This window comes from Spea bombifrons, chromosome 4 (genome assembly GCF_027358695.1).
Source record: "Spea bombifrons isolate aSpeBom1 chromosome 4, aSpeBom1.2.pri, whole genome shotgun sequence".
Classification (NCBI taxonomy): Eukaryota; Metazoa; Chordata; class Amphibia; order Anura; family Pelobatidae; genus Spea; species Spea bombifrons.
This window is the reverse complement of record NC_071090.1, coordinates 93,694,630-93,721,993: the sequence shown is the minus strand read 5'-3', so window position 1 is coordinate 93,721,993 and position 27,364 is coordinate 93,694,630. Positions and strand designations below refer to the sequence as shown.

General features: G+C 43.5%; 1 protein-coding gene across 1 annotated transcript; it reads right to left on the bottom strand.

The window, feature by feature from the left end:
* Positions 1 to 239: 239 nt before the first annotated feature.
* On the bottom strand, positions 240 to 23,041 carry FAH (fumarylacetoacetate hydrolase). The gene is made up of 14 exons (XM_053464101.1): positions 22,851 to 23,041; positions 20,340 to 20,450; positions 19,683 to 19,804; positions 18,854 to 18,903; positions 18,426 to 18,516; positions 18,129 to 18,226; positions 5,447 to 5,499; positions 4,882 to 4,981; positions 4,181 to 4,311; positions 3,185 to 3,260; positions 2,211 to 2,257; positions 1,243 to 1,344; positions 502 to 619; positions 240 to 354 (listed from the first exon to the last, which is right to left on the bottom strand). Exons 1-14 carry the CDS (start codon positions 23,004 to 23,006, stop codon positions 284 to 286), a joined length of 1,326 nt encoding a protein of 441 aa, XP_053320076.1. The 5' UTR covers positions 23,007 to 23,041; the 3' UTR covers positions 240 to 283.
* Positions 23,042 to 27,364: the final 4,323 nt, after the last annotated feature.

The window sequence follows — 27,364 nt, the reverse complement described above, 5'->3', positions numbered from 1 at the left end:
AATATTAAATATGGTTAAATATTATTTCAGACTTGGGCAAACGAGAACTTAGTTACAGTTCATTTCACAATATCCTGGCCGAAGCTTATGCAAAGCAGGTCAGAAAGCAAGAGTTACTCAATAGTTATTCTGGAATTCTGCCAAATCCGTGGCATATGACCAAAAAAAAAATACTACTGCACATACAGCAGCCTCCAGATCTTCACCAATGGTGGGAGATTACTAGACATCCCATAATATGTTTACTGGTTCCGTAATAAAGAATCCTCAGATTCTGTGCCATCTACTGTGCAGGCAATACTGTTCCAGAGCATTGTCCAAATCCTACGCGGTATCCTTCTCCTTGGCAGTAACCTGTCAAGACAGCACAAGAGGACATTTGAGAAGCTGGTGGAAAATTCTATGGAAAAGTAGGACAGCAGTTTGTACCAAACATACTTTGGACAGACTATATGAGAATATGTTATCCTACTGTAATTTAAGATTATAAGTGGGCTGTACCTGTTATAAGCACAGTGTCTCCATCCTTCAGGAATGTTCTTGTCTGACCGTTGCCAACGTCAATAGGCTTAGATCCTCTCCAAGACAGCTCCAGCATCGAGCCAAAGCTTCCTTGGTCCTGTCAAAGTGTGAAAACCAGGAAATGTAATAAAAACTAATTTACAAAGTTAGAAACACTATCAATGCACATATCTGAGATTTCCCTTAAAAAGTGGATTGCCACATCCACTTCTATAGAGGGACAATATATTCCCTTACAGTTTAATGCAAGAAGAGCCAAGAACAGTGTTACTAAAGATGAAAAACGTACTATGATATGAGGAAAATAATTTATACTCCTCCAGAATACTTGTGATTCCTATACACACAAATTGTTAATAGTAAACACACTACAAACATTTTAATGTATACAAACTGAGCAACTAACCTAGAAGATAAAGTTAGAGGCAAAGTAAAATGCCTTAAAATCTGCTGAAGCACAATGAAAGGTAATACAACATACTACCAGTTAAATTCTGTATAGTGTTTTATTTTGGGTGACAAGACTTTATTTTAAGGTTTTGTCTATGATTATATCGGGATACTAGAAATACAATATAAAACAAGGAATGTGTAAAGTTGCACACTAATATATACCAGTAGAAAGCTCTAGATCTGGATACAGGTACACATTTAGGACAGGGTCAAATTGAATTTCTGACAAATGCTAAAAGTAAATGATACCGGTGTGGTCATACTTACTGGCCCACTTATAGTTCCAGATGCCAAGAGGTCTCCAGGCCGGACATTGCACCCAGTAACCGTGTGATGAGCAAGCTGCTGTTTCATGGTCCAGTACATGTACTGAACGAAAACAAATGGACGTTATATATACACGTAAAGATGATTCTAGAAGATTGATTTAACAGGTGGTGAAAGACATAATGATGATACTATTCATTTATAGGTAAAACTTTAAAAAAGTTAAGCAATGTCCGTAGAAGGTATAGTTTGATATTTAGGACTACAGGAGATTACGTTGTCAACATTAAATTATTTGGAAAAGCTGAACTCCTGAGTCTTTGTAGCCAAAAGAAAGAGAAAAAGTAGAGTCACAGAAATCTTTTCAGCATGTACCATCGGGGCTTTATTTGGTGCTGGAATTTCCTATAGTATCGCCATACCCCTCTCCATTTATAGCATAAAAATGGACCATTTTGGTTAAAAAGAGGTTCTAACATTAAACATTATAGCAACTGTAATCCAACTGTTGATGAAGTTCCATAAAGCTCAAGTAGCCTCTAAAGGTTGTAATTTAACAGCTGCTGGGGTTCATGTTCTCCAAAGCAGAAAATAAGACTGTTGAAACAAATTAGCCCTCCCTATTTCCATGGATTTAATTATTGTTGTTACTAAAAATTAGGAGAGAAAAAAAAAAACAAAAAAAAAAAACTTTCCAGGTAAGGGTCCCTTTGTGACAAGAAAGACATTTAACCCCTTAATGACATGGACGGGGTCACAATGCATTGTTTTTGATGGGTTTAAAGACAACCCATTGTCCTTAAGGGGTTAAGGATTTATTTTCTTTTAAAATCCGAAATGGTGTGTTGAATTGGATATCCTCATATCATATATTTAATTACAATTATTCATTCATTCATAGATAATTTTGCAACGTGAAACAAACTGGAGCAAAAAAAACCCAAAAATGTAGAAATCCCAGAACATACCTTATAGTTGGATCTGCATATCGTCACGGGGTCCTTCATTCCCTCTCCTACTCGACAACGATTACATCGGAAAAATGCAGTAATGCAAATTAGCCATTCATGTATCACGTGAATAAAAACAGATATTCATAAAGATGAAAGCGGAACTGCTTGTGTAACTAGCTTTTTTATTTAATGTTTCATTTTTAAGAATATATGTATATATGTATATGTATATATATATATATATATATATATATATATATATATATGTATGTATATATATGTATGTATATATATATATATGTATATGTATGTATATGTATGTATATGTATGTATATATATATATATATATATATATATATATATGTGTGTATGTATATAAAGCATAATAAAACAACAAACAATATCCATGCAATTTAGTTTTTCTTCCCATCATCGCTCCGTAAAGACTGCACTGGAGTACTGCCTGCTGTCTGCTTGTATAGAAAGTTGCAACAAATGTATCTGGTTTCTCCCTCTGTTAGAGGCTCGTGTGTAGTTTGCGATGTCACTAGAGACTCCACTACCATAATCGCAAACAGCTTAGGAACAGCACGTACTGCAACTCCTACTAGTTGCCGGATTGGGTATGGTAAAGTGGCCCTGGCACTTTAAGGCCAGCAGCCACCAAATTACATAACTGCAATTGGCGGCTTGAAATGTGAGCATGGAGTGCAGGACCCACCGGGCATTTGCCGGGTGGGCCAGATGACCACTTAATATTTTTCCTTTACAAGGAAATAAAACCATAGTTATATAGTTCATCAAGATGTAAGAAATAGGGGGAGTGATAGGCTGGAATGTGACAGCTCCTATGTAAATAAAACTTCTATCACCAAAATCGCCGACAATCTGACATATATCAACAGAGAATATAACCAACACCAAAAGTTTCTCTCCCTGGTGCTTTCCTCTCCCAGCGTACATCACATTATTCATACATGTAACTCACCTTGGATGCTGACAAACAGCTTGATATCAAACGCGTAGTTACTTTCATCGCGAAGGTAAGGCAGCGGTACTGGGTCCTGTATGCCAAATATTAGAAATATTAGATCAATGGAGAATAAAAAGGTATTTTCTTAAGTATCAGTAGGTGCGTAATGTATAAGGATTCTTGAAATGTTCTCTAAGTATTAGATCTGTGGATATCTGGCGATACCATTTCAGACTGGGGTACCAGATGGCCCCAGCTCTCATTCGAAGAAGTCAAATTCAACGTAAAAAATGTTGCTAAAGATTTTTTTCCCCCTTTTCTCGATATTGGACAGGTTCCTCCACACTATACTCTTTATTCTTTAAATTTAGGGCATTGATCTTTGATCTGGAAGTTTGCAGAATATTTCAGTTCTGTGACTTCGTTATACATTATGAAGGGCCAATCACGGTGGCAACAAGGAGATCGTTTGCCCTGTCTTTAACTATGCATTACACAGGGCCATGTCAACCCTTCTTGCAGAAGAAACTCACTGTGGTTAGCGCTTCATAATGCATAGCAGAGTCAGGGATGTGAAACTTTTAACTGTCTTCTAAACTTCCAGTTTAGTGAATCCGTTTTCACTGGTTACGCAGGCCCAGGCGGACGGCAGGTCGCCCCCTTGGATGATCAAGCCCCCCTGGGTCCTACTGCACAATGGGCCGGTTAGATGGGATATCTTTGCTCTCCCCTACCTATTCACGTTTGGAGGCTGCGCCAGCTGGGTATTTGAAGCCATATCCTGGTGCTCTGTTTCTCAAAGGCCTGCAGCACCTTTTGTTTTGGGTTAATACGTCACTATAGGTTATTACTAACTTTCACGTACCATTTGGTTCGTGTTTACAGAAGAAGCGTCATAAAACGTCCCATAGTTTGTCGATCAGTGTTTTGTAAATGTGAACATATTTTTGTATTCTCAACAGTATTACGCAATGTACGGAGACATTATTACATACATTTAATTGCTCTTACCTGAACTGGATTTGGTAGAACAAATGGCATGAGCGCCTCCATCGGAACAACCCAGGGTGAGATGGTGGTTCCAAAATTTTTACTCAGGAAAGGGCCAAGCGGGACATATTCCCATTTCTGAATATCTCTAGCTAAGAAGAAAAAAAGGCTGTTGATATATAGATTCATATAAATCGGCTGATTGATTCTAGGACATCAATTTGTCTACAGAGACAGGAGTGCTATAGAGTGACAGAATTAGAATGTTACAACAAAAGGGTAGATACCGTCTGCAATTCCAGGATTTCAAAACTTTTGTAATTAGTAAAAGTAGAACGCCTTAAAACAAAGTTTTTAATCACAACTGCTATATGTGTGTTCAAAAATATTAGCAAAACTAATTCTTTTATGATCCGTTTTTTTTCCTACTATTTCGGATGGGGGAACAGAGCCAAGATCCATGTTGAATTAAAATTACATGTGGGACGTCTAACACTATTTTTTTTGTATATTGTCCTTTGGAGGGGACGTATGCTGCCCTGTCTGTATACATGGATACAGTACATCTTCTAAAACACCTCTCCATTGTTTTAATTATTATTAAATTATTGGTACTATGCCAACTTATCTTTGCCTAAGTTACATACAGGGCCTTTTCCAGTGGTCATTGCACACGGTATTCATTAACCCACCACGTGACCAAAGTACGTTGAGTTTCTCACCACTCCAATCGTTCATCAAGACCATCCCGAAGATGTGTTCATGAGCTTTTTCAATAGGGATGGGGTTTCCTAAACTGTTTCCTGGGCCCACAAAGAAAGCCTGTGGAACAGAGTGTGAGAAATAGAAAAACACGCAAACATCAAGGCTGATATAAGGTTGTACGCAATGATTAAAATTGGAAGACATTTGCAAACAAGCATCAAGGATTCCAGTTAAATATTCAATAGAACAATGCTGCTGATCACACTGGAATTCTGATAAGATGGATCACACCCAGAGTATGCAGCATATTATTATTATTACATACACATTATTATGGGTTTTACATCAGTAAAACAGTGTGATACCTTTATATACATCAGTGACATCTCCTATAAAAGTATAGATGGATTTGGGTCCCAAAGACGGACTGGACTACCTAAAACGGCACTCTGATGGTATGGGATCAGCAAGCTTTAATGATACTGAACCGGAGCTCTAAAATCTAGTCCGAAGCTTGCTTTCATCATGAAGGTACTAGGTCATCACCGGATTAGGTTCTTGCTTAAAGTCAGCGTAACTCACCATTTCCAGTTCAATGTCCAGAAGCTTGCTGGCCTCAAATACAGGTGGCTTATCTAATGTAAAAAAAAAAAATGGGGGGAAAAAAATAAATCAACCTGCAAAAAAGGCGATCTGAAAACGTGCATGGGTTATCTAAAGAATAAAAGGGACAATGAATGAAACTGATTACTAGACTTGTGCATTCGTCTTCGGGCGAACATGAAAACGAGCACGAAGAGGCCGTTTTTTTGTTCGTTCCGAAGGAACGTAGAACAGAATACAGTGCCGGCAAACCGTAGGCGAAGACGAAGACTCACAATCACGAAGAATCGAAGATTCTTCGTGATCGTCTTCGTTTTTGCCGCGCAACCGCCAAAATTTCAAACAGGAGTGAGCTGATCCTCGTCTGTCCAATCAGCTCACTCTTGTGACGTAACGCTAAGGGTCTCGTCCAATGCCTGTGCTGCTGTTTTTTGAATTCTGAAGGCGCCTTTATAAGACCAGAGCTTGCCTGAGAGATCCATTCATTTTTCGCTGTGACTGCTTTGGCAACACTGCTGTGCTGCATCCGAGCGTTACAGAGAGATTGTTCTGTTCTGTGTGAGACTGGTAAGCCTTAGCCTGCCATTTCTCACAGTGTACTTCATCCTCACTTCAGTGCTACTTAATTAATATATTTAATAATAATAATTTGATTAATTTAATTTTTTTAAAATTAATTTGTCATCAACTTTAGTGTAAGTGCTGTTGAGTTGACAGTGCACCCAGTGCCTCAGTGGCACTGGGGTGCCCTTGCCCTGGGCTGGCACTAGTGCCTATTGCCTGTCCTGCTTAAATAAATTAAATAGAATTTATAAATTACAATTTAATAGAATCTATAATTTAATAGTTCATTATAATATTATATATATATATATATTTGTCAGTCATATATATATATATACTATAGTATACTAGTGTAGAGTGTACTGTAGACATTCATCTACTAGTGTCTAATTTAAAATCAGTAATATTAATTAATATAATTAATAATTGAATTCATTATAAAATATATATATTTGTCAGTTATAGTTAGTAATAGTATACTAGTGTAGAGTGTACTGTAGACATTCAGAACATCTACTAGTGTCTAATCTAAAATCAGTAATATCAATAATTCTCTAATTCTTTCTTATCTTAATAGTTAATTAAATTAGCTATAAATAAAAGTAATAATATTAATTAATTACTACTAGCGTATAGTTCAGCTAATCTTATTAGTACTGGTGCTGCAGCTCTATAGTTTGTGCTTTGTTTTAGCAACAGTAAGAGACCAAGTCAATTTTTCTTAATTAATCTTTCATTTTATTTCATTTGTTTTGCTCACCTCAGTCCATCAGTGAAGTGAACTTGTTGGGCTAGTGAGTGCAGCCGCATAAGTGCTGTGTTTTTTTTTGATCAGCAAGCAGTGACGTTAACTGTTTTGCAAAGATTTTCTCATTTATTTTACATTTTATTTCAATTTTATTAAAAGTACCCTTAGTGTTTTGCTCACCTCAGTCCATCAGTGAAGTGAACTTGTTGGGCTAGTGAGTGCAGCAAGCAGTGAAGATAACTGTTTTGCTGTGACATTTTATTTTATTTCTAATTCTTTTCAAGAAAAATTGACTGTGACGAGCTGTACTAAGCAAAGCTTCAAGCTACTAGCTGTAGTACTAAAATAATTCTAATCTTCTTTAATCTTAATCTATAATATATTATAAATAATAATATTCTAATTCATAATCTATAATATAAGTAATTCTAATTCTAAATTCTAATTCATAATCTATATTCTTCTATCTATAATACATAATATATAAGTAAATTAGTTCTAATCTATTAATATTATATAACTTAATATTAATTAATAAATCATATACTGAATCTGATTTAACCTCACTTTAGCTTAGTGGGTTTGAGAGCGTCTGCCTAGAGGTAGACTTATAGTAAGGAAATATAGCTTTAGGCTAGCATAGTAGTAGGCTAAGCTCTTAGGCTCGTGTAAATTCAAATTAAAAATAAAATACTGCTAGTTATTAAATAGTTAATCTTGAGTTAATAATTTAAATAACTTTAGGATTTTGGCAGATTGCACACAGCACAGTGCAGTAGTGCATAGTTTTACTTTTTAAGCAGTAGCACTGAAGAGAACTTCCTCTAATTTTTTTGTCTTTAATTCGTTTTTCCTTTTTTTTATTTTTATTTTTTTATTTTTTTTTTATAGTTTTTTAAACACTACACTACACTACACTACACTACACTACACTACACTACACACACAACACAAAATTTGAAATGGATCCTCCTTTTGGGACTAAGGAGGGACAAGCTCCATCTACCACCACCACCACCACCACCAGCACCACCACCAGCACCACCACCAGTTCTAAGATGCAGCCTTTGCGTCAGTCTAGTCGGCCAAGTAGGCCAAGCTCTCGCTTATCATTTGGGGAAGCATTGCTTGAAGGATCATCAAGTAAAGGAAAGGCACCAAAAGCAGGCAGTAGTAGTGCGGCTAGGCCCACAAGCTCTATGGTTTTTTACGGAAAGCCTAAAGCACCAGAAGCACGTTCAAAGTTAAAGGGTAGCACAAGTAGTACCAGCCCAGTGACTAAAAAGAAGTGCCTTTTGCCCCAAGCAGCATCTTCCCCATCCACCAGCAGCATGCAAGGTACCAAGCAGAGCCAAATTAGCAGCAAGACTCAGAGGGGTCCCAAACCAAAGCGATCTCATTCCTTTGTAGGGAAAACCACCACCACCACCACCCCCACCTCTACCGCCTCTACCACCACTAGTGCTGCGCCTACTGTTCCCACTGGTACCGCCACGCCATGTCCTCCTAGTACCTCTAGCAAGCCACCAAGTCCTTACAAAATTTTTGTAAAGACAGTTAGAGAGAGGGCTACACATAGTGGAACTCCACCTAGCGAGGTAGCAGAGGAGCCTGAGACTGAGAGGCCAAGTGCAGAGTCTATTCTTCCTGCTCGCACTACTACTAGTCACGAGTCTCACGACGATATCAGTCTTAGCTCCAGCCTAGCAGGAATTCCATTCGATCTGGCTAATGAAGAGCTAGACTATGAGCCAGAGGAAGTAGAGGAGATGAGTGGTCAGGAATCAGATTCCTCAGGGAGCAGTGTCCAAATGACTAGTGCACAATTTTCCCCTGAGCCTCCACCTTCTCCGCTACGATCATCACCATCACCACCACCAGCAGCAAAACCTAGCAAATCTAAAGCAATTAGCAGTCCCACTATGGCCAGTACTGTTACCACCAGTCCCACCACCACTAGTTCTGCCTCTGTTCATCCACCCCGAGCAGTAAGAGCAGCACCCAAGGCACACTCCAAGGCTATGCGCGCCCCAATTTGGGAGCACTTTGAAAATGTTGAAGAAGGGCGCTATGGAAAGTGCAAACATTGTGGGAAGCTAATAAGCAGAGGGAAAGTGTCTGGCCATTTTACCAGTGCTAGCATGAAGCATCACCTCAGCACTCAACACAACGCTGTGCTATTGGGGAAAGATGCAGAGGTAAAACTTAGTGCAGGCAGCATAGCTGGTGGCCGTGGAAAAACCCCAACAGCTTCTTCTTCTGAGCCAATAGCAGCAGCAGCAGCAGCAACTAGTGCTGGCAGCCAGAGACCAAGGCAGGTTGGAGCACTGCATGCCCAGCCCACCCTGGAAGAATTTGGGGCATTCCACTCCAAGAGAACGATGCCCAAACAGCAGGCCAATAAAGTAACGCGACTTATTGGTCAGTTCATTGCTGTTGGAGGGGCATCCTTCTCCATGATTGAAGGGGAGCCTTTCAAACAATTGATGGCGGCTGTGGCTCCACAATACACAGTTCCGTCACGTTCCACTTTCAGCAGGAACATTGTCCCCTCGCTGTATCGGTCCTGTGTTGCAGCAGTGAAAGAGGAGCTTTCCAAGGCTGCTGGTCAGTGTGTTCATTTCACTACAGATTTGTGGAGTGCACCTAGCGCCCAGCATGCCTTTCTTTCTTTGACAGCACACTGGTGGCAGCCCGGTGTGTCTAAGGAAGTTGCTGCAGCAGGCTACCGATCATTCCTTCTCCATGCAGAAGTGATGGATGAAAAGCACACTTCCCAAAATATTCTGCATGCGATTAGGAAAATGTTTAGCCTTTGGGTGGGAGCAGAGGCGGGCACCAATGTTGAAGTTGGTTTTGTGGTAACTGACGGAGGTGCCAATATGGTGAAAGCGCTGCGAGATGGTCATATTGTTGGTGTGCGCTGTGCAGCCCACATCATCCATCTTGTAGTGAAGGCAGCAATGTCAGAAGGAACTAATGTGGCAGCAGTAGTTCTGTCCCGCTGCAGAAAGATCGCTGGGCACTTTCACCATAGTGTTAAGGCTAGCCAACTTTTGAGGGAAGAGCAAGAGAGGTCAGGTCTTCCCGTACACTGCCTACGTCAGGATGTCAGTACACGGTGGAACTCCACGTTAGACATGCTAGAGAGGATTTTGGAGCAGCAGAGGGCAATCCATAATCTTGCCTCAGAGCACAATATTGGGATTACCTCTCCATTGAATAGGGAGGATTGGACAGTGATCGCCCAGCTAGTGGCAGTCCTTAAACCATTCAGGGATGCCACAGAAAATTTAAGCTCAAACACTGCCAGTCTGGCCCAGGTAATCCCAGTGTTCTCCCATCTAGGCAGCAAGATGGATGTGTTCCTTGGAAACCGTGAGGCTGTTCAAGGTGGCACTCTACATCCTGACGTAGCAGCCATAGTCAGGAAGCTGAAGGATCTGCTAAAAGTACACCTTCGCAAGCGAATGGAAGAGAGTCCCGAAATGATGCTAGCGTGCCTTTGTGATCCAAGAATTAAGGGAAAGCTAGCTTTGAAATTCAATGTTCTCAGTAGCTACCGGGAGCAATTGGTCAACAAGGTGCGTGACTGGCAGCGTAAAATGGGAATGCTGTCCGAGGAGGGTGAGGTGCAGGAGGAGGAAGAGATGATGTGGTCTGCTACCCCTAGCAGCAGCATCAGCAGCAGTGCCACAAGCAGCACAACACAGCTGAGTGGAGCAGCTGCGTTTTGGGAAGAGGCACTTGGCAGTATAGTTGGACCATCTGACAGAGCTAGCAGCAGAAAGGAGAGTAGTGCTGCTGAAATGGTCAAACTTTACCTCTGTGAAGTTCCTTCTGCTCCTAATGTTGATCCTCTTAGCTACTGGGATGAAAAGAAGAGTGTGTGGCCTGCACTCTCATGGGTTGCGCAGCAGCTTCTATCATGTCCGCCAACCACTGTTCAAAGTGAGCGCGTGTTTTCTATGACTGGAAACATACTGAGTCCACAGCGCTCACGCATGGCACCTCATCTCATGGAGCAGATTGCCTTTCTTAAATTCAATCTGCCCAAATTGGGTTACCCAGCTCTTAGCTTGGAAAGTTAAATTTTTTCTCTCTAATGTTTAAGGTAGTTTCTCCCCCTGGTTGCACTTGCTGCGGTGTGGCAATGCCTGCTACCTCCGCTGGTGTAGCCAATTTACGCTAGGGCCTAGTGTCTGAGCTCTGTAAGTCCGCTCCCAAACGCCTAGGACTGACAGTCTTTGGATGCTTTGCCCTGGGGTGAAACAGGTGAGTGGGTCGTCAATTGCCCACTCATTCACCTTTTTCCGTTTCCAACGCTGCTGCTGGTGGTGGTGCCAGTATCTTTTGCCAGTTCGCTTCCTGGCTGAAATCATGCCTCAGATGTCCCTAATGGAAAGGGTAGTTTCTCCCCCCTGGTTGCACTTGCTGCGGTGTGGCAACGCCTGCTACCTCCGCCGGTGTAGCCAGCTTACGCTAGGGCCTTGTGTCTGAGTTCTGTAGGTCTGCTCCCAAACGCCAAGGACTGACAGTGCTTGGATGCTTTGCCCTGGGGTGAAACAGGTGAGCGGGTCGTCAATTGCCCACTCATTCGCCTTTCCCAATTCTGCTGCTGCTGGTGGTGGTGCCAGTGTCTCTCTTCAATGCCAGTTCGCTTCCTGGCTAGTGTCATGCCTCGAATGTCCCTGATGGTAAGGGTAGTTTCTCCCCCCTGGTTGCACTTGCTGCGGTGTGGCAACGCCTGCTACCTCCGCCGGTGTAGCCAGCTTACGCTAGGGCCTTGTGTCTGAGTTCTGTAGGTCTGCTCCCAAACGCCAAGGACTGACAGTGCTTGGATGCTTTGCCCTGGGGTGAAACAGGTGAGCGGGTCGTCAATTGCCCACTCATTCGCCTTTCCCAATTCTGCTGCTGCTGGTGGTGGTGCCAGTGTCTCTCTTCAATGCCAGTTCGCTTCCTGGCTAGTGTCATGCCTCGAATGTCCCTGATGGTAAGGGTAGTTTCTCCCCCCTGGTTGCACTTGCTGCGGTGTGGCAACGCCTGCTACCTCCGCCGGTGTAGCCAGCTTACGCTAGGGCCTTGTGTCTGAGTTCTGTAGGTCTGCTCCCAAACGCCAAGGACTGACAGTGCTTGGATGCTTTGCCCTGGGGTGAAACAGGTGAGCGGGTCGTCAATTGCCCACTCATTCGCCTTTCCCAATGCTGCTGCTGCTGGTGGTGGTGCCAGTGTCTCTCTTCTCTGCCAGTTCGCTTCCTGGCTAGTGTCATGCCTTAAATGTCCCTAATGGAGAGGGTAGTTTCTCCCCCCTGGTTGCACTTGCTGCGGTGTGGCAACGCCTGCTACCTCCGCCAATGTAGCCAGCTTACGCTAGGGCCTTGTGTCTGAGTTCTGGAAGTCCGCTCCCAAACGCCAAGGACTGACAGTCTTTGGATGCTTTGCCCTGGGGTGAAACAGGTGAGCGGGTCGTCAATTGCCCACTCATTCGCCTTTCCCAATGCTGCTGCTGCTGGTGGTGGTGCCAGTGTCTCTCTTTGCCAGTTCGCTTCCTGGCTAGTGTCATGCCTTAAATGTCCCTAATGGAGAGGGTAGTTTCTCCCCCCTGGTTGCACTTGCTGCGGTGTGGCAACGCCTGCTACCTCCGCCAATGTAGCCAGCTTACGCTAGGGCCTTGTGTCTGAGTTCTGGAAGTCCGCTCCCAAACGCCAAGGACTGACAGTCTTTGGATGCTTTGCCCTGGGGTGAAACAGGTGAGCGGGTCGTCAATTGCCCACTCATTCGCCTTTTCCAATGCTGCTGCTGCTGCTGCTGGTGGTGGTGCCAGTGTCTCTTCTCTGCCAGTTCGCTTCCTGGCTAGTGTCATGCCTCAAATGTCCCTTATGGTAAGGGCAGTTTCTCCCCCCTGGTTGCACTTGCTGCGGTGTGGCAATGCCTGCTACCTCCGCTGGTGTAGCCAATTTACGCTAGGGCCTAGTGTCTGAGCTCTGTAAGTCCGCTCCCAAACGCCAAGGACTGACAGTCTTTGGATGCTTTGCCCTGGGGTGAAACAGGTGAGCGGGTCGTCAATTGCCCACTCATTCGCCTTTTCCAATGCTGCTGCTGCTGCTGCTGGTGGTGGTGCCAGTGTCTCTTCTCTGCCAGTTCGCTTCCTGGCTAGTGTCATGCCTCAAATGTCCCTTATGGTAAGGGCAGTTTCTCCCCCCTGGTTGCACTTGCTGCGGTGTGGCAATGCCTGCTACCTCCGCCAATGTAGCCAGCTTACGCTAGGGCCTTGTGTCTGAGTTCTGGAAGTCCGCTCCCAAACGCCAAGGACTGACAGTCTTTGGATGCTTTGCCCTGGGGTGAAACAGGTGAGCGGGTCGTCAATTGCCCACTCATTTGCCTTTTCCAATGCTGCTGCTGCTGCTGCTGGTGGTGCCAGCATCTCTTCTCTGCCAGTTCGCTTCCTGGCTAGTGTCATGCCTTAATTGTCCCTTATGGTAAGGGCAGTTTCTCCCCCCTGGTTGCACTTGCTGCGGTGTGGCAACGCCTGCTACCTCCGCCAATGTAGCCAGCTTACGCTAGGGCCTTGTGTCTGAGCTCTGGAAGTCCGCTCCCAAACGCCAAGGACTGACAGTGTTTGGATGCTTTGCTCTGGGGTGAAACAGGTGAGTGGGTCGCCAATTGCCCACTCATTCGCCTTTCCCAATTCTGCTGCTGCTGCTGGTGGTGCCAGTGTCTCTTCGATGCCAGTTCGCTTCCTGGCTAGTGTCATGAATCAAATGTCCCTAATGGTAAGGGCAGTTTCTCCCCCCTGGCTGCCTCTGTCTGCGGTGTGGCAACGCCTGCTACCTCCGCCGGAGTGGCCAGCTTACGCTAGGGCCTAGTGTCTGAGCTCTGGAAGTCTGCTGCCAAACGTCTAAGACTGACAGTGTTTGGGTGCTTTGCCCTGGGGTGAAACAGGTGAGTGGGTCGCCAATTGCCCACTCATTCGCCTTTCCCATTTTTCAATGCTGCTGCTGGTGGTGGTGCCAGCATCTCTTCTCTGCCAGTTCGCTTCCTGGCTAGAGTCATGCCCAAAATGTCCCTAATGGTAAGGGCAGTTTCTCCCCCCTGGCTGCCTCTGTTTGCGGTGTGGCAACGCCTGCTACCTCCGCCGGAGTGGCCAGCTTACGCTAGGGCCTTGTGTCTGAGCTCTGGAAGTCTGCTGCCAAACGTCTAAGACTGACAGTGTTTGGGTGCTTTGCCCTGGGGTGAAACAGGTGAGCGGGTCGCCAATTGCCCACTCATTCGCCTTTTCAATGCTGCTGCTGGTGGTGGTGCCAGCATCTCTTCTCTGCCAGTTCGCTTCCTGGCTAGAGTCATGCCCAAAATGTCCCTAATTGTAAGGGCAGTTTCTCCCCCCTGGCTGCCTCTGTCTGCGGTGTGGCAACGCCTGCTACCTCCGCCGGAGTGGCCAGCTTACGCTAGGGCCTTGTGTCTGAGCTCTGGAAGTCTGCTGCCAAACGTCTAAGACTGACAGTGTTTGGGTGCTTTGCCCTGGGGTGAAACAGGTGAGTGGGTCGCCAATTGCCCACTCATTCGCCTTTTCAATGCTGCTGCTGGTGGTGGTGCCAGCATCTCTTCTCTGCCAGTTCGCTTCCTGGCTAGAGTCATGCCCAAAATGTCCCTAATTGTAAGGGCAGTTTCTCCCCCCTGGCTGCCTCTGTCTGCGGTGTGGCAACGCCTGCTACCTCCGCCGGAGTGGCCAGCTTACGCTAGGGCCTTGTGTCTGAGCTCTGGAAGTCTGCTGCCAAACGTCTAAGACTGACAGTGTTTGGGTGCTTTGCCCTGGGGTGAAACAGGTGAGTGGGTCGCCAATTGCCCACTCATTCGCCTTTTCAATGCTGCTGCTGGTGGTGGTGCCAGCATCTCTTCTCTGCCAGTTCGCTTCCTGGCTAGAGTCATGCCCAAAATGTCCCTAATTGTAAGGGCAGTTTCTCCCCCCTGGCTGCGTCTGTCTGCGGTGTGGCAACGCCTGCTACCTCCGCCGGAGTGGCCAGCTTACGCTAGGGCCTTGTGTCTGAGTTCTGGAAGTCTGCTGCCAAACGTCTAAGACTGACAGTGTTTGGGTGCTTTGCCCTGGGGTGAAACAGGTGAGTGGGTCGCCAATTGCCCACTCATTCGCCTTTTCAATGCTGCTGCTGGTGGTGGTGCCAGCATCTCTTCTCTGCCAGTTCGCTTCCTGGCTAGAGTCATGCCCAAAATGTCCCTAATTGTAAGGGCAGTTTCTCCCCCCTGGCTGCCTCTGTCTGCGGTGTGGCAACGCCTGCTACCTCCGCCGGAGTGGCCAGCTTACGCTAGGGCCTTGTGTCTGAGCTCTGGAAGTCTGCTGCCAAACGTCTAAGACTGACAGTGTTTGGGTGCTTTGCCCTGGGGTGAAACAGGTGAGTGGGTCGCCAATTGCCCACTCATTCGCCTTTTCAATGCTGCTGCTGGTGGTGGTGCCAGCATCTCTTCTCTGCCAGTTCGCTTCCTGGCTAGAGTCATGCCCAAAATGTCCCTAATTGTAAGGGCAGTTTCTCCCCCCTGGCTGCCTCTGTCTGCGGTGTGGCAACGCCTGCTACCTCCGCCGGAGTGGCCAGCTTACGCTAGGGCCTTGTGTCTGAGCTCTGGAAGTCTGCTGCCAAACGTCTAAGACTGACAGTGTTTGGGTGCTTTGCCCTGGGGTGAAACAGGTGAGTGGGTCGCCAATTGCCCACTCATTCGCCTTTTCAATGCTGCTGCTGGTGGTGGTGCCAGCATCTCTTCTCTGCCAGTTCGCTTCCTGGCTAGAGTCATGCCCAAAATGTCCCTAATTGTAAGGGCAGTTTCTCCCCCCTGGCTGCGTCTGTCTGCGGTGTGGCAACGCCTGCTACCTCCGCCGGAGTGGCCAGCTTACGCTAGGGCCTTGTGTCTGAGTTCTGGAAGTCTGCTGCCAAACGTCTAAGACTGACAGTGTTTGGGTGCTTTGCCCTGGGGTGAAACAGGTGAGTGGGTCGCCAATTGCCCACTCATTCGCCTTTCCCATTTTTCAATGCTGCTGCTGGTGGTGGTGCCAGCATCTCTTCTCTGCCAGTTCGCTTCCTGGCTAGAGTCATGCCCAAAATGTCCCTAATGGTAAGGGCAGTTTCTCCCCCCTGGCTGCCTCTGTTTGCGGTGTGGCAACGCCTGCTACCTCCGCCGGAGTGGCCAGCTTACGCTAGGGCCTTGTGTCTGAGCTCTGGAAGTCTGCTGCCAAACGTCTAAGACTGACAGTGTTTGGGTGCTTTGCCCTGGGGTGAAACAGGTGAGTGGGTCGCCAATTGCCCACTCATTCGCCTTTCCCATTTTTCAATGCTGCTGCTGGTGGTGGTGCCAGCATCTCTTCTCTGCCAGTTCGCTTCCTGGCTAGAGTCATGCCCAAAATGTCCCTAATGGTAAGGGCAGTTTCTCCCCCCTGGCTGCCTCTGTTTGCGGTGTGGCAACGCCTGCTACCTCCGCCGGAGTGGCCAGCTTACGCTAGGGCCTTGTGTCTGAGCTCTGGAAGTCTGCTGCCAAACGTCTAAGACTGACAGTGTTTGGGTGCTTTGCCCTGGGGTGAAACAGGTGAGCGGGTCGCCAATTGCCCACTCATTTGCCTTTCCCATTTCCTTTTCCATTTCATTATTTTCCTTCTGATACACAACCAACCAAACATAACACACACAATAACACATATAACACATATAACACACAGTGACATCACACATAACACACATACACACACACTTACAATGCACAAAACACAAGGACCTTTTCCTTGTTATTTGCCCTGGCCTTCACTCACTAATAGCATTACATTAACACTATAACTCACACTTCACCCTATAACATTTTTCCATCCACATACCTGCCAACAGACCCAACTTTTTCAGGGACAGTCCTGCTTTTTTCCAGTCCTGTCCCATCTAATTTAGCTAAACTAGGTATGCAAAATGCAAATACACATAGGTAGGTATAGCTCGGTAGGTAACGCTACTATAAACATTTAATAAATATAATCAAGTACTAAATAATAAATCTAACTTTAAAATACATTTAAATAAACCCCTATTTTTTTTTAAAAAAAACATTAAAATTAAATTATTATTATTTAGACATAATCCATCTTTAACCAAACCAGTGCACTGCTACTAATCTTAAACATAACCGTACATTAACCCTAAGCTATTTTTTAGTTCTTGTCCAACATTTTTCCATCAGCATACCTGCCAACACACCCAAGATTTTGGTGGACAGTCCTGCTATTTTCCAGTCCTGTCCAATAAGTAAGTTGGGTTGTTGCAAAGTATGCCATTGTAAATAGGTAGCAAATGTTAGGCATGTAAAGTGGTCCAAAATCAATTTAAAAATGTAAAATATTCCCTATTCTTTTATTAAACATCTATGGACAGTACACCTCGGTATGTGTGTGCAACTCTATTGGTCGTTTCGGCAGGGGGCTCGCCTGCCATCAACGAATGAAGTGCATTCTGCAGTTCTGCAATTCACTCGTTGATGCCAGACCAGCCCCCTGCCGAAACGACCAATAGAGCTGCACACACGTACCTTCACGGCAGCTGCTGCTGCTGTGATGTGTTATTAACCCCGTATTAACCCCTGCTAGGCAACCAGGAGGAAAACGAAGATTAAACGAGCACGAAGAATGTCCGCGAATATTCGCCCGAAGAGAAGACAGGAACGGGCGAATATTCGCGGAATACGAAGATTTTTTTTTCCCCGAAGACGAGCACGAAGACGAACACGAAGAGCCCCCTGGTGCCCAAGTCTACTGATTACCATCTGTGAATTATCATATTTCGTTTTAGTTCCACCAAAGCAGGGCATTTCAAGTATTTTTTCGTTAATTTTCCATGATCCTCTGATGAAGCTTGCATTGCAATCTTTCAGTTGGACATGGCTGCGCAAAGTCCTTAATCTGCCAGGACATGCCAGACAATCTGGTTTATGTCTCAACTGTCCTAAGTGTTACGTGTGACTACCAAATTGGGTACTGTGCATCATAACTGGAAACTTCCCATAACTATCTGTATGGATCGACCCCTCTCCTGACCCTTTTAGAAAGGGGGGGGTATCAAAAAGAGAGCTGGACTAGATGTGCATAGTTAGACGCTGAAGGGGTAGGAAGTGGGTGAAATATGGGCAGGATTCGGCAGAGTGGGCATAGCCATAGATGTTAGCCTGTCTGGAGATTAAAGGCACTAAGCCCGAGCCCTGGGCAAGCAATGTTTCACCCGTTGCATGCAGATGAAACCTGGTAAATTCCTGGCCCTCCAATGCATGATGAAAAATGGGAGATGGTGGGCAGAATACTTCATGATATCAATTTACCATCATTTGGTCTAACTTGTCCCTTAGGTCTTCGGATTGGAGTCCCTGAAACGACGACAGATGACGCACGGCCATGATACCCAACCGGGAGATGCAGCCTATGGAAACACAGCCAGGTATGAATACAATTGTATATGGGGGGAAAAACATAAGATTTTAGAAGAAAATTAATGGAAGGTGAATTTAACGGTGAAGAGGAAATAACTGGTACTAACAATGAGTAAAGCAGTTTTATACGTCACCAACGAGGCCACTACTGAACACAACGTCATGAATAAATAAGTAACTTGCACTCACCAGTTGGGCATCAAAGCATTCTCTTTCCCTCTAAACATAATTCCCACGTTGGTAGCGTGATCCCTTGATGAGTAGAAGTCAGTATAATCCCCTGTAGAGCAGATTTTTACCATAAATATTATTGGACTCAGATTTATGTGAACAAATATCCATATCGTTCCATGGAACACACTTTTATATGAGTAGACAGGCGTGTGGCCTGGGTACTAAAAAAGAATTTTAGGGATATCCTAATTGATCGAAAGCTCTTACACATGTTTATGATCCATAAGCCAAGGCATTGGCAAACTACATGGAATTTGTAGGAAAAAAAGTTCAGGAAATGTGGACTAATGATATATAAAAGCATTTTCACAATATTTCATTTACTTTAACTGTTTAAGACAAACTACTACACATGCATTACAGTATCAGAGAATGAAAGTTACCAATATTTGCCGGAAGATGAAGACTTGCTTTGGATTGTGGTACAAATGCCCTGAAAAACAGAGAAGTAAACCTTTAATTCTGACAGCAGGCAGACCTAACAAAAGGCCATTGTACAGCAATAAAATAAACATATTCCACGAATATTCGCCCGTTCCTCTGTTTGGTTTGGGCGAATATTCGTGTACATTCTCCGGGTTAGTTTTTTTTTTCTCTTTTTCTAGAAGGGGTTAATACGGGGTTAACGCTGTAACAGTACGCAGCAGCTTTGGCGCCAGGATTTTAAAGGTCCGTACACGTAACCCTATTGGTCTCCTCTGCCATTAACCAATGAAGAGCAACTCTATTGGTCGCTCATACGGACCTTCAACCCCTGACGGCAGAACTTTTCCTTGGGGGGCTCCAGGAGTTAAAGGTCTGTGCGAATGACTCTATTGGTCGTCTACAGGGAGCTCCTCTGGCATCAACCAATGAAGGAGCTCCCTGCCGGCGACCAATAGAGCCGCACTTACAGACTAGGCCTGGGGAGACCATTGGTCTCCCTGCTCCAGGAGTTAAAGGTCCGTACGAGTGACCAATAGAGTCGCTTGTGCAGACCTTTAACTCCCGACGGCGAAACCTGGCCTGGGGAGGTTCCAGGAGTTAAAGGTCCATGCGAGCGACACTATTGGTCTGGCAGAAAGAGCTTCTAGAAAGAAAGAAAGAAAAGAAAAAAAAAACATACATCAGGGGAGGAAAGAGGTAAAGAGGGATTTGGGTCCCAGAAGAAGGACACTTGGGAGGTATGCTAAACGTTATATGTATTGATTATTATTACAGCCGTTTTTTCACCTGTCTCTAAGCTCCTTGTTGTCCCTTAGTAAGGGCTCGGACGCTGCCAACAGCTTCTGGAGAAAATGACGAACCTCTGTCCAGGCATTGTGCCCAAGAGCCATAAAGCTATTAAGGGTTGGCTGCAAAAATAATAATACATATTGGTGAAAATGCAGGGAGAAAGCAACTTCAAACTTTCCAAACAAAACACAGCTTACTACCAATTGAATTTTTCAAAAAAATCATTCTATAAGGCTCAGAATAACAAAATGAAGTAGTAATGTAATGAAACCCCCAAAATACTTGGTTCTTAAATCTGCCAAACTTTTTCTTTAGGAGCCAGGAATGAATACATTCATGGAGGAGATCAATATAACATTACATTAGAGGTTAAGAGTTGACGGTAAAGTGATCTAGGAGCCATGGAGGAAACATGGCGGTTATTCCAGAAGTCCTGGCGATCATGTACGGAGCTGGATCTCCTACATACTAAAATGTTAGTCAACATAAAACATTTTTTGTTTAATTATTTCACCTGATTGTTGAAGTCTTTGTAAATAGCCAAGTGTAATATTATTTGGGACACTACGGGTACGGTATATATGGGTGTAGCTACCTGCACACAGAATGTCTTAAACATCTAAAAAAAGATAAATAAATAATAAAATACTGTACCGCATTAAAAACATCTTGATTCCCAGACATGAAAGGACCAGTGAACAAATGTCGGATGACACTCAGATCTAAGATTTGGTCCCCAATGGCCACTCCTATCCTATGTCTTGGCTGCAATAAAAACAAAACAAGATGGGTTTAGTTAGTGTTATATTCATTTGCTTACCTGGCAAGTGACCCAAATCCCACTGCTGGGTGGAGGGTATGAGTGTTCTACAACATAAATACACAATTCTGTACAAAAGACAGAGCAAAAAAAAAATCTGGATTGAATGGTTTATAACTGTAGACATTTTATCGTAATAAAAATGAATAAAAAATTCTTCTCAATTAAGGTAACGCGGGGTATATTTGTGTTACTTATTCCCTACATGCTTTAACTTACCTTATTTAACCAGTAGGTCACTATCATTTTCGTCAAATTTTGTATTGGTTATGAATTAACTGTGATATCCAATGTAAAAAAAAAAGCTTTAAGGTAATTATGCAAAGAAGCAAACATCTCGTCCAGGTGGCCAGTAGGCAGTATAACCAAAGGGTTAAATAAGAAAGATGTAAGAATCATACCCTATCTTGATGAAATGAGAGCCTGGAGAGGGCTTTCAAGGTGGGCAATCCCCCCCAAGCTGCTCAGATTTAATGATTTTAAGCCTGTGCCAGCAGCTTTATAAGTTGGTTTACTCGCAATTCCACATGTAGCCACCAGGAACTTCAGTAACAAGGGCTTCACAAAGACTGTATGCATTGACCAAATCCTTTGTGTTTTTATGCGTTCTCTTTGTCAATGTGTTTTGGATGAGACTGTAGAGTAGGCATTGGGCATGCTGTTTAGGATGCGCTTTGAGGAGCTTCATTAAAGGGCCACTTGGCTGGAAGTGCCACGTAGGCTGCATGTTGCCAAACCTCCCCTAATGGCAGCAGTCCTCTCAATTTCCTGTTCTCGGGTGATTATTCCTATTCATTTTACTTATTTAGTCCCCCTTTTTTCTAAATCTGATCTCAGAGTGACGCTAAAGATGGTGGGTTCAGGACACGCAAGTAATTAACAGGGCAGGTTTTGTGGAACGCCGCATGCCAAACCTTATTTTGGGGCTGCACATGTATGGATCTCAAGTTAAAAGCATTCAGCGAGTCAGTGGTCCTACTCCTTGCATATTACCTTGAATTCTTATCATCTGGCACTTAAGCCACTGTGAACTACAACTCCCACAATGTTCATCCAGCCTCTAGTAGTATTGTCTAAGAAGCAGTGTTTGTACGTGAATTATTGTCCTTTGTAGTGAACGTTAATTGGAAGGCCTTGTATGGCATTAAAAAGGGTTAACGTTACATATGCTAGCCACAAGTTCTACGAACTATCCAGATGGCAGACGACGATATTGATTTTTATTTAAATGTCTACTACTTCAAATATAACTTTGGGGAGGAAAGAAGATCTGGTAGCTGCATACACACCTTTCTTATACAGAATATTTTTTGGCGTATCTCAAAGGCGTCTCCGCGTCTAATACTTCCTATTTACAGAAACAGTACAGCTCACAGAATTTTAAAATTGCCTGCCTTTTATCTAACTTAGAGGATCTGTAAAGCAGAATCCCAATCCGCGCTGCGAGTGTCCTCGTTCACCAGCAGAGAAGTGATGCTGCATTAAATGATGAGCCTGCCTTATAGATGTGTTGATGAGAAAGGACTGGAACATTTATCTGGAAACTTTATATACGACCTGGCCCCAAGACTCTAATATTAACCTAACGGCACTTTATGATGCAGGGCTTAATTCTATTAAAAACAACATACAAAGAACAAAAAAAACAAAACAACAAAAAAAAAAACACCTTTCTCCACCATTTCTTTCAAGTCTTAAGAGTTCTGCTTAATAATAATGACACTTGCGCAGGCTATATTGATCACGAGGCCATGATGATCTAAATGAAGTCACCTGTATTCAAGCAGGGTTTTAACCTTTGACATACTAGCGCGACAGTCGCCTTAGTGACCTACTAGAATGTGAAACACGATATGTTGCTGTAAATATCAAATATCTTCATGCCTAATCCTGCTCTAAAACAAACATTTACAAAGTTTCCTTTTACCTTTAAGGATTTTCGCCTTGATTTATTTTTTCTTAACCCCCTTTTACATGGACTCCTTGTCTGCCTAGCCTGCTCCTTTATACATAGCTGTCAGTAGGTGGAACTCTCCGGCCTCTGCTGCTCTATACTGCGCTCAAAGCTTCTCTCTCTTATTAGATGTCATCAGTGCAGGGCAGGAACATCTGTAGTAAACACACAGGAGTCTCCCACACACAGGCGCAGCTTCTACATACTTACAACGTTAAGAAATATAGGGATGTGTTTTAAACACGGACACACAATGCGGGTTAACACACACACACAGTATACTATGCAGATGCTTGCAATACACATTAACCAAAAACAGATGTCTGATGCATAAAAAACATTACTGCTTGAAATATACTGTAGCTATACCTATGTTTAGTGCAATACCAACCTCATCCTGGGTGGAAAATACCCCGTATGGAAGGTTTTGAATAGGGAAATCGGAATTCTTTTCCACGTGAATGAAGGACATTGTTGCCAGAGGTCCAGGCAGGCTTGCAGTGAGCGCTCTTGGATTTGGGCAACTCCAGATGTATCTGGGACACATTCAGGCCTGCTGTGCTTCCTATTCACAGACCAATCCAGAGATAGAGAGCATCTCCACCCCCGGGACAAAACTAATCAAAACCAGGGTCAGCATGACTCAGCCTGCTCCTAGGATCAAAGTCCAACGCCCCCCCCCCAAAAAAAAACATACAATTCTCATTACAGACCCAGATTTATACAGATAGCTTATTTAAATGCAGTGTGATAGTTGTGTTGCAAGTACTTTTATTTTAATACAGCTTGAGCGAGAGACTGCATAGAACAGGCAGTAGTTTAAATGTTTGGGGTTTTGTTTGTTTGTTTTGCACAGTACAATGCCAAGGTGTCCAATAAATAAAAATAATTTCTGCCTCATATGTTACCTTTTCCGGTTTCCATATTTTACCTTAACACAGCATTGCAGAAATTAAACATGGTCACCCTTTTGAATAACGGCACTTGAAAACCAAATATAAGGTAGTAGGTAGGACATTAATGCTATTGGCGTGGCAGTTTCTATGTTTGTAATGTTCTTTGTTAAAAAGGAGATCGTATCACTCTAACAGTCGGTAACTGGCTGTTTTTATGATTAGGCTGAGAACCACCATATTCCAGCAACTAAAGGTGGGAGAGTCGTTGCTACTTTATATCACTACAAACTAGAAGGTTAGGTGAAAGATTCCTGCAAATCAATATGGTTACAATGCACTGGCTTGTTAACTTTTACACTTTTCCAACTATACGCAGAATTACAAACCTCATTCAAGTAATGCTGAATGCCCAAACCTTCCCCAGAATTTTTTTTAATCAAGTTAAATTTTGCCAAAGTTTCTCTAGCTGCTCATGTTCCATCTTGTTGTCACAGCCTAGTACTAGACGAGGATGCACCCGTTTTGTGTCACTCTCCATGGCTCCATGCAGAGCTGCCACCTTTATCGATGCTTTTGTACTGCCTACACTGCAACCCTAACACTGCCCCATCCCTCAGGTACTCCCCCTCTACCTACTTCTATGCTCAATATCCACAATATGTGTCGCCCATATACATGCAACCTCTTAATCAGTGTCGGGTCACACTGAACAAGGTTTTGGATGTCTTCCCCTCCCACCTCCTTGTATCCTTTACCTGCTCTTTCCAGTGACCTTACACTTACCCTAACCAGTCTATCCAACCTCTCTCTCTCTCTTTCCACTGGCGTGTTCCTATTCCACTTCAAACAAGCTACAATCTCTCCAGTTTAGAAGAAACCTTTCCTAGGTTCCATATCCCCAATCTACTGTAACTACCAGTCTGTCTCCCTACTCCCCTGGCCTCCAAGCTATTGGGGCTTCTACCACACTTTCTTTCCTTTAACTCTCTGCTCCACCCATTCTGAGAGTTCTCACCAAAATTAGTGGGGCCCTTTACTCCAATTTCACCATTATGCCGTCTCACTGCCTCCTGGGCATTCTTGAGGGCATCTCATTACCTGAATGTTAACATCGTCCCTATCCACACTTGCCAATATCTTCATCACGGCTGCAAACACAATTGAGTCATGTGTGCTGCCTTGAAGTTACATATGACTCTGCACTCTTCTTCATCCCTTACCAAATCCTACTGCTTATAACTGCAAAGTAGCTCTCAAATGTATCCTTTCCACAGACATTCCCTGCTAGAATAATAATGCATTCCTTTGTGATATGAGGTCTATGAGTCCCCATCAACTTGTTCTGTCTCTCCTGCCTATCACTACTTCAGTCTATTCTCCTCTGTCACACTGGTTTTCTTACACCCTTCCAGTATCTGCTGGCCAGATGCCAGTCCCTGGTTCCTCATATCCTTTACGATTCAACTGCTGGTCCTTTCTAGGATATCTCCAAATACTCTCCCAACAACTGGGTTCTTCAACTGATTTAACTTATTCCTACAACCGGCATTCCGAAAATGAATCACATTATCCCTACTTTCAAGATCTCTGTGTGACTTCTCTACATTCCCCCAGCTACAGATCAAATCATACTCACCTGAGTAGTCCTTCCTCCTGTCTCAGCCCCCCTCAACCTCCTAATAGAGTGTAAGCTAACAAGAGCAAGGCCCTTCTCTCATTCTGTACCAGTATGTCTTAACAAGTGTACGGATTCGCAATGCATTCGTGACAAAGCCCGTACAAGCGGCTTTGAAACTGCTGCAACCGCGCTGTTTTCGCTGCGATCTGCAGCATCCATGGAAGCCTCACAACTAAGGTTAGTTAAGGACATTGTGATGAAAGCCCCCCCCTAAAAATAATGGCTGCCTATCAACAAAAATGGCAGCTGGTTAAAACAGAGCTTAGGAAGTGATCAGCAATCACTCCCTAAGCCTAATTGCTAAAACGCCTTGATATTGAGGCATTCAGCAACACAAACCCAGATCACCTTATGAGTGCTCGGAAGAGCAACCACAAGCACCATCAGTGAGTGACATTGCTGCCACTCACAAGAGGGTGGTGCCAATTGAAAATCTAACAAGTTCAGAGGGTACTGCATCCAACCATGCAAGTCAATGGATCCTAGCTAACTAATCACAATGAAAACAAAAAAAATGTGACATCAGGGGAGCCATCCAGTTTCAACTAAATAATGAAAAAAAAAAAGACCAAATTATAGATAGATAGGTGTGTGTGTGTATGTATATATATATATTTATATACGTTTTAATGAGCAAGTCCTAAAATTAGCGGTATATCTTCACAAAAGTCCAGATTTAAAAAAAGGCACACATCCCAATTACCCCAACAAACCCATGCATGGGGTGAGAGGGGTATTACTGTACCGAACACAGGAGATGTTGCTGAACACATTAGGGTAACATACCAGAAACTGTAAATTCATACCTAAAGCAGGTAAACTTTGACAAAGGCTGGGGGTAAAATGTGTGCATGGAAAGTTACAATACCAGCATTTGAAATACCCTGGGGTGTCTATTTTTCAAAAATATATGATTTCATGGGGTAAATTGAATTGGCTGGGTTCAATGATCTCCCAAATAGGACATGGGGCAGAATTTTCAACATGCCAAAATTCCAATAAAAAAAAAATCCCCAAAAATTACTACCACAAAGTTTGACTACGGCTGGTAGTAAAATTAGTGTCTGGAAAGGGTTAAAATACCAGTATTTGAAATACCCTGGGACGTCTAGTTTTCTAACATATAAAAGGTTTGATGGGGGTAAATTGAATTGCCAGCTTCAAAGATGTCCCAAATAGGACATGGGGCAGAATTTTAACATATCAAAATTCCAAGTTGAAAAACTGAATTGTAAATGTCCCAAGTGTGGCCTATTACCCCTCAAACATAACAAACCCATGCATGGGTGGTATTACTGTACTCGGGAAATGTTGCTGAACACATACTGAGGTGTTTGACAGTGACGCATACCAGGAGCTGTAAATTCATGCTTCAAGTAAAATGCGTGTGGGAAACAAAACAAAAAAATTACTACCGCAAAGTTTGACAAAGACTGGTGGTAGAATTAGTACATGGAAAGAGTTAAAATAGTAGCATTTGAAATATCCTGAGGGTGTATAGTTTCCAAGCATATATGCTTTAATGGGGGTAAATTTGCTGGCTTCCAAGATGTCCCTCTTTTGAAATAGGGGCAGTATAACCATATCTGAAGAAAAAAATGGTTTTGGATGTGCAAAAAAAAAAACATTGGGAGTTTCTAAACTCAGGACAGATATCAGAGCCTGTTTAGCAGTTTTTTTCATTAGCTTTTGCAGAGTAAAAAAAACAAAAACAAAAAAATGTTTTTATATAGTGAATTAGTATCTAAAGAAGCCCTCCTTGTCCTGAAAAAAACAATATATAATGCGTGGGTGCACTAAAAAAAAAAAAAAAAAGTTACAGCTAAACAGCAAGACCGCAAAAATGTACTACAAGAAAAAGTCTTCATTAAGGGGTTAATGTAATTGCTAGTTTCATATAGTCAATTTTAATGTTAAAATTGGCACAGAGGTTTTTTTTGTACTGTCAAGAAATCAAGCCTAACAGTAAGACATCATAAACAATGAGAACCTGAGGACACTCTTTGGACACAACTGGCCCCCCGTACTGTCGGAGACTGGCTTGTGCAGTTACTACATCAAGGAACAGAGGGCAGGAGAAAGCAAGCACTGACAGGTAAATAAACCCGGTATATTAAGCTACACTCTTGAGAAGAGAATTTTACAAACCTTACTGTTAAAATAATTAAGGTTTGCTAAACAGTTTTGAGAGGAATAAAAAATACAAGGTTTTTAATACCATTTTAATTTTCACTATCCTTGATATCACAATACGTAATATTTCAATGGAACATTGCCTTGTCAATAGGTTTGGACTACTACTGCTGATAGGAATTTGGTTTGTAATCTAGG